This window comes from Pteropus vampyrus, unplaced genomic scaffold (genome assembly GCF_000151845.1).
Source record: "Pteropus vampyrus isolate Shadow unplaced genomic scaffold, Pvam_2.0 Scaffold11, whole genome shotgun sequence".
In the NCBI taxonomy this organism is placed as follows: domain Eukaryota; kingdom Metazoa; phylum Chordata; class Mammalia; order Chiroptera; family Pteropodidae; genus Pteropus; species Pteropus vampyrus.
In genome coordinates, this window is record NW_011888792.1 from 12,090,108 (window position 1) to 12,102,715 (window position 12,608).

The 12,608-nt window shown below is 33.7% G+C and overlaps 1 protein-coding gene across 1 annotated transcript in view; it reads right to left on the minus strand.

The window, feature by feature from the left end:
• KIAA0825 (KIAA0825 ortholog) overlaps positions 1–12,608 on the minus strand; it is a 364,821-nt gene that overhangs the window by 215,061 nt on the left and 137,152 nt on the right. Inside the window, exon 14 of the mRNA XM_023522742.1 lies at positions 3,128–3,307. Coding sequence (XP_023378510.1) covers positions 3,128–3,307 — 180 coding nt within the window. The remainder of the gene's footprint in view (positions 1–3,127; positions 3,308–12,608) is intronic.

A 12,608-nucleotide genomic window follows, 5' to 3' on the forward strand; every position in this document is an offset into this window, starting at 1 on the left:
CTGAGTTAATCCAAAAGAGAGCCAAAATAGAGGGGAAAAGAACCAAGTTTAGAGAGGACATGCAGAAAGCAAATAGTGTAGACATGCAATTCCAAGTATCAGAATATGGAGTCCACGAATTGATGCATACATTTGATTAAATGGTCATTTGATTTCTGACAAAGGCATCGAAGTAATTCAACTAGTAAAGGATAATGATTTCTAAAAATGGTGCTGGAAAAATTATACATTTGTATGAAAAAATATAAATTTCAAATATAAAGGAAAAGTAATTTTTTATGTAATCAAAAGCTAAAATAACACTTACCTTACTCATAGTATACAAAAAAAAAAAAAAATCAACTCGGAATTAATCATGGAACTAAACACAAAAACTAAAACTATAAAATTTCCAAAAGAAAACGAAGGAGAAATATTGGCACTCTTTAGATAAGCAAATAGTTCTTAGGACACAAAAAGACACTACTATAAAAAAATGAATAAGTTGGACTCATTGAAATTACAAACCTCTCCTTATCAAAAACCTTGTTAAGAAAATATAAAAGTAACATACAGACTGGGAGAAAAATTTTATCAATACACATATCTACATGTAATTTGTATCAAGAATATATAAAGAACTCCACAACTCAGTAAGACAAATAATCCAATTAAAAAATAAAGAAAAGTTTTGAATAGGTATTTTACAAAATAATTTTTTCAAATAACCATTAACAATGATGCTGGAAAAATCATACATTTGTATAAAAATGTGTTTCAGGAAAGTATAATTATCAGGGAAATGTAAATTAAAACCAGAATAAAATAATAGTACATACCCCTTAGAATAACTAAAATCAAGAAGAGAATTCCAAGCGTTCATGAGGGCCTGCAACAACTAAAACTCTCATACACTACTGGTGGGAATGTAAAAACACATGATTACTTTGAAAACCAGTTTCGTAGTTTCTTATAAAGTTAATTCATGAGATGTGTTAAAAACATTTATCTCTTTTAATAGAAAAAGAATGTCAAGGAATAGAGTGACTGAAGAATAATCAAAAGAATTTGTGCTTTGATATTCGATTGCCCGGCTAAAGACTGCTTGACCTACTTTGAGAATATAGACCTTCAACGATTGATTGCTACGAAAACTATTTCGTAAAGAATGTATTGGTCTTTGAAATGCCCACAGGAGGGAAGGGAATTAAGAAGTGCAAATTGGTAGTTACCAAATAGTCATGGGGATCTAAAGTACAGCATAGGGAATTCAGTCAATAACACTGAAAGTACTATGTATGGTGTCAGATGGGTACTAGACTTATTGGGGGTGATCACTTTGTAAGTTATGTAAATATCTAATTGTACAACTATATTGTACAGTTGAAACTAATATAATATTGTATGTCAACTGTAATTGAAAAGTAAAAAATTATTTAAAAAAAAGGAAAAAGAAATGCCCACACGAAGTCCCCATCTTAATTATTTTTTGTATTTCTCTTTTATAAATGGATTTCATTCTAATTTTTCCTGCTAGCTTATGTTCATTCAAAGGATGTATGAAATCAGATTATATATTTCATTATTAAATTCATATGTTCATAAAGGAAACGTTTTAAAATATTTAGTCTAATAGAAAAAATAAAGAGAAATAATACAGAAGGTCTGGTTTCTAGTTCTGATTCTGCAACTCATCAATGGACAATCTTAGGCAATTCTCTTAACATCTCTCTGACCCGGGTATACTCAGCAATAGGACTAATTGGGAGCAAGTAGCAGTTTTGCTCTCTCATGCCAATTCCTGAAGTCCACTGATAGGAACTAGGTCATTTTTAGTACACTTTTGTGCTGAGTATCAAAATGGTGCAAGAACTTAAGAGTTGAAGGATAAATAATGGTTGAAGCATGTGAGTCACCAACACTTTATAATCTTTCAAGAGAATTCACCTTTAATTCACCAGAAACAACTAAAAACAGCAGTAGGTGAAGTTTTTCTCTCGGTTCGGTAAAATCTACATCAGAAGTAATTCAGTCTCATTTTCTAGATAACTGCCTCTCTTTTGGTTAAGAGAAGCAGTGAGTGAATGCATGAAAATTAAAAGACAAAACTTTAAAAGGAGCTAATTATTATAGAAGCTTCAAGCAATAGATCCAGATTTTTGAAATCATTACATAAAGTTATCTATTGCTATTTTGCAGAGATAATGACCAAGAGAAAATGTAATATAATGACTTTAAAATAGCTAAAAAGATACTCAGGTAATGTCTAGCGAATAGTCAAAAGAATGAAAACATAATTATGAGCCAATTAGATTTTTTTATATGGATCCTAGGAAATATTTTATGAAAATGTCAATTTCAAAACAGTGTATAAGAAAAGTTATAAGTTGAAGCTAAATGTAAGTGATATAAATGGTTAATAGATTAACAGGACAACCTCTAAGTTTCCATCCTTTGTTTTTCCAAATATTGAGTATGAAGATTTAAAGGCAGAATATTAAGGATAAAACAATGTGAGAATCCTTATACCTGGCCCTGAAGGTGGGCCAACTCATAAACATTTCTTATTCAGATATGTAATCTGCTCTGTCTTTAACATTTGTTCTAGCTGCAAGCCAAAAATACAAAACAAATGAAATAACATATTGTCCTCAAAGGAATGATAGGATGCCTTGTAGAGAGAGGGACCATGGGCATCATAATAAATGCCTTTTATGTTTGAAGAAAATGGACCAGTAATTTTGTCCATCAGTTCATTGAGTATATGCACCCAAGAATCAAAAAATATTTTTTCACTTCTTATTAATATCTAATATGCTCAATAGCAAAATATAATCTCTGGTAAATATTAAATGAAATTTTAATGATAGAACACTTCCTTAATAATAATAATAGAAGAAAATCTGCACTACACAATTTTCCTTTTCAATCTCCCCCTTAGGTTGTCTTAAGAATACTAAATTTTTATAGGAACTAATAGCTAATGATTCTCAAAAGAAGCCTTTATACTGAAAAAAAAAAAAGTGTAGGATAAACTTTTACAAATAATAAACTCAGCAAAATTTATACCAATACTTTTTAAAGACCTTTAAAAATACATGTAGGTATCTTTAAAATGCTTCCTTTACAAATAGTAAATTTCTCATACCTGGAATGTTACATAAAAAGTCCCATAATTGTTCTTCTTCCATGTAGCTCACAAAAACATTTCCAAATGTTTGTGGAGAAAAAGTACAATAGTATAATACTTTAAAGATGGCTTCCATCAAGCTGGATACTTGGTTCAGATTATTTTCTGTATCAGAACACTGTTCTTGAAAAGTGTGTTCTTAAAAAGAATAAAAATGATTTAGTAAGATAGGTATCAGTGAGTATGATTAAATTCTTATCACTTACACAAGCACTAACATAATGCTGTAAGAATATATTTGATTACTATTTACATAGTATTAAATTCTTATCACTTACCCTAGCATAATGCTGTAAAAAATGCATTTAATTAATATTTACAAAGTAAGAGAAATGCCACATCCTTTCAGATCAACGGCCCATCTAACCCAATATTGTTTCTCATATACTCGTGGATACATATAAAAGAAAAAATTGTGAGAAGGACCGCGTGACATCACTTCAAAAGGCAATGCTAGTTTCCCCTAATGTAAGAATTCTGTTTTCTCTTAAAGAAAAATTTTTTATTCCTTTTTTTATTTAAAAGTAAAACACATTCATTCTGGAAATTATAAAAAAAATCTGACTAAGAAAACAAAATTGTACCAAATCCTACTAATAAGTGATATTTATATTTTATTCATATTATTTATAAGCACAGATAAATGAATATATGTATGTATAACTTGAATACAAAACAGTATTATTCTATATATATTCATTTGTTATCTAAAATCTACTTAAGTCTAGTTGAATCTTTGCATCTCTCTTTGGGATTTGCGTTCTGTATTTTTTAAATGGATCATCGATTATGTTCTGAAGTTCAAAACATAAATTTCATAAAAATTCATTTATAGTGTTATTAAAATTATGCCACCAATTCTACAAATAAATTTATACATATTTTTCAAACCCATAGGCCCTATAATTTCAGAATTAAGAGGTTTATCATTTTTTCAATAAAACTATTTTAGGAATTCCCTGAAAGATATAGCCATTTTAATTGCTCTTTTTGGCCCTCCTCTGGCTCCATTATGACTTCTTCAAAGATGAGTAATCAGGAGTTCCTACACTGTTGTATCTCTGGGTTGGACTGGAAAAGTGAAAGAATAATTTCTACTTTGTTTAGATTATTAGTATGATATGCCCAGTCTCATAAAATGTAAAAATACTTTTTGAACTAAAGATAAAAATTGACTCATACCTTATCTCTTATATTTTAAATATCGTGAACAAATGCAATCTGGATTCTTTTGAAATGAGCATATTTATTTTTCTTGCTCATTTAGAAGCTCATTACTTTGTTTCCTCTTGACAATTTTATTTTTTGTGATTTGATTTTCATGATCAAGAACTTAATGTTATCGGCAAACTAAGAACTAGCATCATAGACTTTATGTAGAGGAAATTTATTGTTTTTGCCTTCCTAATATCCATTCTCTCTTTTTTTAAACAAGTTAGTTTTCCTTCAGCAAGCTATCACTGCCTCCATCCCCCAACCTGCATGCGTGGACAACCCCTATCCCCCAACCTCCCTCACTTCCCACCGCAAACTCTGTTTACTTGGTTAGATAAAGCTGGCTCCATTGCCTGGGCTGGGCACATGACCAAGGCCTGGCCCATCAGAGCATGACACCCCCTGCACTATCAACAGTAATTAGCTCAGGGATACGCAGGTAACCAATGAGAATCTTCCTCAGAATTTTTGCCGGAATTATTGCCAACTGGTGTTCAGGTAGGCTTGTATGGGCAAGGCCCAGAGGGAAGCTGGATCCCTGGCACAAGTTCTTAGATTCATCAAAAATTTCAAGCTGCACCTGCCTGCTGCTCGTTAAGTCAGTCCTTTCTCATCTCCTCCACATAGAGGTCTAGCCCTCTCCTTTTCCTTTCCCTCTGCTTCTGAACCAGACATTTGTGTATTTAATAAAAAGACTTCCGGATATGTCTTTATGGGATCGTCAGAGGTTAAAGGAATAAAAATTAGTGAGTTCTAGATCTACCTAAAGTTTCTGTTGTTCAGACAATCATTATCCTCACCTCCCTCAATCAATAATTTTACCCAAGAGGTATTATCCTATCAGATCGACATCTGGCCCAGGCCTGGACTCTCTTATTGTCCTCCCCTTAATATGAATCATGCTACTGTTTCTCCGCACTCCTCATTCTAAAGATGGAGGAGGGACTCTTCTCAATGGTGAGTTTGGAGGTGGTGGGTGGGGGGGAACTAGGCATGGTTGGCTAGGCTTAGAAGGCCCGCTTGACTGCTGTTCTGTCACTGCAAGGGACATCTAGGATGGCTGGAGGGATGGAGGGATGAGCTTAATTCTGGAAAGCAGTGTTGGTAAGCCACATATTTAAAGCCATATTCTCTGACGCAGGTTTTATCAATAATAAAGCTGCTGTTTTGAATTCCATCTGCTTTCTCCTTTATCTATCAAATGGTTTGTACATTATATAAACAAATATAATATTTGGAAACAGATCGTCTTTTCGATAACATTGAAGAGCTCTTTTCACTGCAGTTATTATTTCAAATTTCTTTTGAGAACTGAACTTGTTAGTGCTTGAAAGGAAGGGTGGCCTTAGGTGAAGAACTTGACCACCTACCCACCGGGAGGCTGTGTTTACTGCCACCAAAGATTTAAACACGTGCGGCACACTAGCACTTTCCAAGACTGCTTAATTTTTACTTTCTACTAGAATGTTGTTAATGACAAGCTCCTGCTGAGTCACTAAAATGGATTTGGCAGCGATATTGTGGAAAAGAGTGCCATGAGCTTAGAGATGCTGAATTAAACAGGCACTAATGAGCATCCCTAACCAAAGGGAAGAGACAGAAAGACTCACTTTAGGCATAGGTATGAGATAGAAAGTGCAAGAATAGAAAGCGTAACATATAAAACAAGGACTCAAAACCTAGAACACAAGACCAATAAATTAATACCTGGGAAAAAGGGAGTGGAATATCACACAAAAATTGCTTTAGGGAAGCACTAAATGTGAATGTCACAGCCTAGTTCACTATGGAAATTAACAAAAATAAACCTGACTTGAAAATTAGTTTTAAAATCTTGCAGTTTGTTATATAAAAGGCTAACAATAGATATAAAGACCTGCCATTTATTTATAAGTTTTCAATTAAATACGACTTGATTATTACTTTCCTTTCCTTAAACTATTCTTACTTGGGCAAATTTTGAAATTTTAAAAAAGGAAGTTTCACATAATGAGTCTTAAACATTGAAGACTAAAAAAAAATCATTCTATTCAGGGATGTTTTTCCCTGGGAGTTATTTTCTTGCTTTATGTTCTAAAATGCTTGTGTAGAAGCTGAAGTTCAGCACTTATAATGTATTCTATGTTGTTTTCCTCAGAACCCAAATAAACACTAAATATCAGATTTCTCTTTTGAATATTCACAGTCTCAAATTCAGGACTACGATTACAGTGAGATGTAAGACAGGTCTTTATTGAATATCCACCATAGTGCAAGCTAAGTTTTTTACGTACATTTTTATATTTATCTTGATCCTCATAAAAACTCTGTGAGGTGGATGTGATCTCCATTTTTTAAAAATAAATGAAGAAATTAAGTCTTAAAGAGGCTGCCATAATATATAAAGTAGAAAAATAGTCTACAAATTATCAAGAAAATAACATCAATAGAGATTTAATTAATAGGAATTAACTGGGTGATTGATTCCAATTCCTTGAAAACTGATAATCTTCACATGTCATATAAAGAATTCTGTATGTTTAAAAAGTATTTTGTATTATTTACATATTTATAAATGCAGATAGGCAAACTTCTTTGAAACAATTTTGGCTGTATCTACTAGGGTTTTTTCCCATGCTTTTTATAAGGTAAGATTTTCAAAGTACATTTCATGGGACATTATGGGTAGCACTTATGTTCTGGAAATGCTGGCTTCAACAACATTAAACACTTTTGTTTTCTGCAGGATTTCTCACAGCCTTTAATTATGCATGACCCCTGTGACTCTTCAAGAATGGATTTTTATCATATAGCATGCAGTTTTTCTATAGTACTTTTGACCACGAAACCCTTTCTAGTATTGCATTTATCAAGATTACTATTCCATAAAATTAGATCTGGGATTCACAGCTCTAATGTTTGCAGATAGATTCTTATATTAACTTCAAGCCCTTTAGATTTGCAAATAAAAGTGAGCAATTCTATAGGATAAGAAAGCAAAACAGGAACATGAAAGGCTATTATGCACAAGGAGATTGTCAACTGGAAAAGAAATGATTGCTAATCAGATTGCAAAAGTTTTAATTCAACTGAATCATTTGTGGAGCAATAAGGGATTTTGCTTTAGCAGCAAGGCACTGGCAAGAATAACAAAGCGCAGTCAAAACAGGTCTTTAAAAACTTTGACTCCTAAGCCCACAGATTTCTACCAAATTTTGATTATCTGATTGAGAAACATAAGATAGGTACCTTACAGGAAGGTAAGTAAATGAACAAATGTTTGTTGAGTGAATGAATAAAAAGTCCTCTAGCATCTTTGACAATGGTCACTTAGCTTCTTTTTGAAAATTTTCAGTGGTGGGATAACAACTACTATTCAAGGTAGCCAGTTCTTCTGTCAAAGAGTTCAAGTAATCAAATTGTTTTGCATTTAAAAATATATATGAAACACTTATCAGAAAGGACTACAGAAATCTAGGTTAGACTCTCTAGTGGATAAAGAAAAGCATGGAGTTGAAAATGACTTCCTCAGTCGTCATTAGGGATAAGAAGTCAGGTTTTCTGACTGACAGAAAGCCAAAATCCATTTCCTTCTAACTCATTTCCAAGGATCTCTACTTGCTGAATTGGATGGCCTATTTTATTTTATTTTATTTTTTTACATGAAGACTTAAAATATTTGAAGATAGCTATCTTGCCTTTTCTACTCTTTTTTCCCCCCTCAAAGTTAGACATACCTAATTTATTTAAGCAAGGTATGGCCTGGTTTCTCCTTAAGATCTTTGTCACTTTTCTCTGTGTTGACTCTTAAGTGGGCAATATCCCTTTATATACACTGTGCCAAGAAAAGACAATGATTCTACAGACAATGTCTGATGACCACCAAGCATGGGTGGACTAATTAGTTCAAATTCTGTAGCTGGCAGCCCTAAGGAGTAAGAGGTAAGTTTTGAGCTGTGCTCCCCCATAAGCACAATGTCCTTAGATGTCCATGTAACATGGAACTGAGTTAAAGTTATTTCACAGGGAAATTAATCTACAGCCAGATACCGTGCCTATTTGCGTAGTAGAACGTCTACTCAGGCCTTGGAAGAGCAGTTAAAAGTGCCATGCTAGGGTTATGTGCAGGTCTCCTCTCCAAATGACCAAATTGCAGAAGAATGATAAAGCCACCTTGGGGCTTGGGTGCTGCACAATATTCTAGAACAAGGGTTGGCTACTACAGCCTAGGAGACAAATCTAGCCCGTCGTCTTTTTTTTTTTCCTTATGGCCCAGAAGCTAAGAATGTTTTTATATTTTTAAACGGTTGAAAAAAATCAGAAATAGAATATGTTGAAAGACATGCAAAAACCATATGAATTTAAATTTTAGTGTCCATAAATAAAATTCCATTAGAATACAGCCGATGGGGTTCAGGACATTTTACCCCCAAATATGGCACCTTGGCGCATTTATTATTATAAACTAAAGGAGTTTGAGAAAACAGCAAAAGCAGGAAGGTTACTCTGACCTTCATCAAACCCCTTCTTTCCTGAAAGAGGTTATAAAACCCTCACGAGAGAAAAGCAGAAGGAAAAGAGAAAAGGAGCATCCTTTTATCTTAAGTCAAAGGGATGCTGAGGAGAATCCTAACAAACAGGCCTTGCTAATCTTCCCCATTTTGTTACACTTAACTCATACTCCTTGACCTACCATATTTCTCCACAACTGTCCATTCTTCATTAAGCCTAGCTTAAAAATACTCAGGATGAACTGTTTCTTTGGGTCTTCATTTACTTATGAGGGCTCCCATGTTACATAAAACATGTATCAAATCAATTTGTATGCTTGTCTCTTATTACTCTGTCTTTTTCAGTTTGCTTTTCAAACCCAGCCAGGGACCCTAAGAGGGTCCAGAAAAACTTTTTCCTTCTCTGCACAGCCATGATTATCTGTGGCTGCTTTCATATTACAATGGCAGAGTTTAGTAGTTGTGATAAAGACTGTATGGTCTTACTCTCTGGCTGTCTATAGGAAAAGTTTGCTGGCTCTTAGTCTAAAATATTAGAAGAAATATTCCAAATATATAATACTGCATAAAGACATCTTCCATTTACTCCAAATCACCCTCGAGTATACGTAGGTGTCAGCTTTTCAGAGCATCCTTTAATTACCATCCAATTTTTCAATCCCTATCATTCACTCTAAGAAAAAGCATTTTGTGGTACTTATTAGCAGTTGAACTTACCTAATTTTTATATCGTTTTACTTTATAAGGTCTGTTCTTCTACTTTTCTCCAGCGAGTAATCCCCCAGAATATGAAGGCAATATGGTATGTCATGTTTACCACTGCATCTCCAGCTAAGAACAATGCCTTATTATACCTAGCAATGCTCATTATATTAGCTGACTAGGGAATGCATTTATAAAATCAAGTAACAAAATATTTTTAGAAATTCATTCAAGAGAATATTATTTTTTAGTTCTAAAAATAATATTTCCACAAAGCATGTTTTCTTTTTAGAATTCATTTAAAAACAATAGATATACTTTCAGTATAATGGTTCTTTTAGCAAGGACCACTTAAACAGCAAGGGAGCAATCTACCCAATTTCTCTGTATCGAAGTTTCCGCATATGCAAAATGGTCCTAATAATCCAAGAGTAATACATTAAATAATACATCCAAACACTTTGAGTTGTTGATAAAAATATGCTACATAAATTCACAAAAATAGTATCACTTGTGATATAATGCCTACTCACTTTACATGCTAACACTAGAAGCACATTAACTACTATAGAAAAAACATTTCCCTTTAGTTATATTAGACATATTATAGGTGCCATGAAGAGATAGAATATGAAATACTTCAGCCACTGTCAAACCAGATTAGATCTGATCCTGTGTAGGTGGAACATCATAGCAAAATCCATACCACCGTTCTCCCAAGCTATATGTACAGTTTCTCAAGGAGTACTATAATATACAGAACTTGGAAATATTTATTTGGCCCAGTTTTCTTCACTTGCATGACAGCTGCTAGGGCACCGCCTTCTCAGGCACACAGGTGTCACAGGAGGAAAACCTACCTTGTAGGAGATACAGAGGAGGAGAATTGATGAAAAGCAGAGGGAGAGACCACTGAATAGAGCACCCAAGAAGAGTGATTACAGAAGAAAAATACATCATGCATATTTTTCCAGGCATTCAGTATAAAAGAAAGAAAGAAAGAAACTAATATAAATTAAGTACCTCTTAACTTTACTTTTTTAAACCTCAAAATGAACACATAAGGTCATATTAGTACCCCATTTGGAAATGAGGAAACAAATTCAGAGAGATTACAAAGCTAATGAATGAACTTTCTGCTGTCATAGAAAGTTAATTGGCCTCCACTCATTCATTCGACAAATACTTTTTAAGCATGTTGTATGTGCTCAGTACCAGTCTGAAGTGTCGAGAACCAGGCCAAGCAATGGGGATACAATGGTGAGCTGTCCCTGCCCTCCTGGAATTCGCGGTGGCTGAGACAGACATTGGCTACACAATTATGTCAATTAATCTTTCACTTAAAATTATGACAAGGGTTACAAAAGCAATTACAGTGGGATCTTATGAGACCATCAAAGATGACTTCCTAGGAAGTAATATTTAAGCTAAAAGATGACTAATAGTTGCCAGGAAATGGAAATGAAGAAGATTCTAAGTACAAAAAACAATATTTCAAAGGTTCTATAGGTGAAAAGAACTTGGTACATATGTGGGACAACTGAAAGGTCACTGGTGTTGGAGCAACTGCCTTTTTCCTTAAGACGCTTATGCACAAATATGGTTCTAGTGTTCCCAGTAGGAACGGGGTACAAATCCAGCAAAGAAGAAAAGATTGAACAAGTCAGAGTGCAGATGTCATCACTAGCAAAAGCAGCCTATGATATCAACGTTAGGTGCACTAAAGATACCACGAGGGAGCATATTTTAATTTTGGTCATCACTTTGTCATACTTACAAAATAAAATAACACACACACACACCACTGAATAACAAAATACCAAGGTTCTGTCATTATATGCCTTCTGTGACTCCAAAGATCAGGAAAATTTTAACTATAAAATAGGAGAATTCGAATTGATTTTTTCATTTTAAGTCAACCATTGCTTGGTAGAGGTAGCAGCCCTTTAGCTAGAATTTTCTGCTGATTTGTTTCTTGATTAACTTTAGGCACTTTGTTACAAGGATAAAAGTACAAAATGTACTATCAAAATTATTCATTCGAGAGGCTCCAGATAGCTCCCATGAATTGTGCAAACTGGCTTGGATGTCGTGTAGTGTGGTAGGTGAAAGCAGTCTCTGGAAGCCAGCCATCTGGATCACATCTTGCTTTCCCACTTAAGAGGATGTGACTTGGACAAGTGACTTAATTTCTATGTATCTCAGTTTCCTCACCTGTAAAATGGAGACGATAATGATATCCTACATAAAGCTGTTATGAGAATTCAGTGAGTGAATACATTTAAAGCCCTTAGAAACAATGTCTGGAACACATTAAATATTATGTATTTGCTAGTTTGTTGTTATTATATTACAACAGCAAATTACAAGAAGCTAAGCAGTTTCACTGGAAATCATTGTTGCGATAATGGGCAAAGGAAAGAATGTTAGTCACACTTCATCCAAATGTCACCAGCAGGAAAAGGCCACCTGCTAACAATTGGAAAATTGCCAAATATTTGTTCCTTTGATACCACATGTAAGAAACTGCTTAGTCCATGTGGCCTCAGTGAGGTAATTACCAAAACAATTGCCCTGGGATTTTAAAGTCAGTAATCCAAAATAGTGTCTTACAATTTTAAAATCTTCTGTAAACATTTGTAGAGCTTTTTTTTTACCTTCAAATTTAAGATGGCCTAATTTAAAAATAAAACCAACAGACATTACCTTCTCATGCCAACTGAACTGTAGCCAAAGAATGTTATAAACCACCTACCAGGTGAAATCAGTTTATTTTAATCAAATTTTAGCAGTGTAATTGATCCTTCAAACTACTGCATATTTTTATACAGGAGGAATTATTATACATGGCAAAAACATGATTCTACTTCCTAGAAGAGATAGCCTAGGAAGCCTATATCATAAATTAAAATTTTACAGTTCATTTGTTTAATTTTGCTGTTTTCTCATCCTCAGTGAAATTGCATCTCAATATTACAAGATAGTCCTACCATATATATTCTGCTGATTCTTTTAAAATAAATAGAAATTCT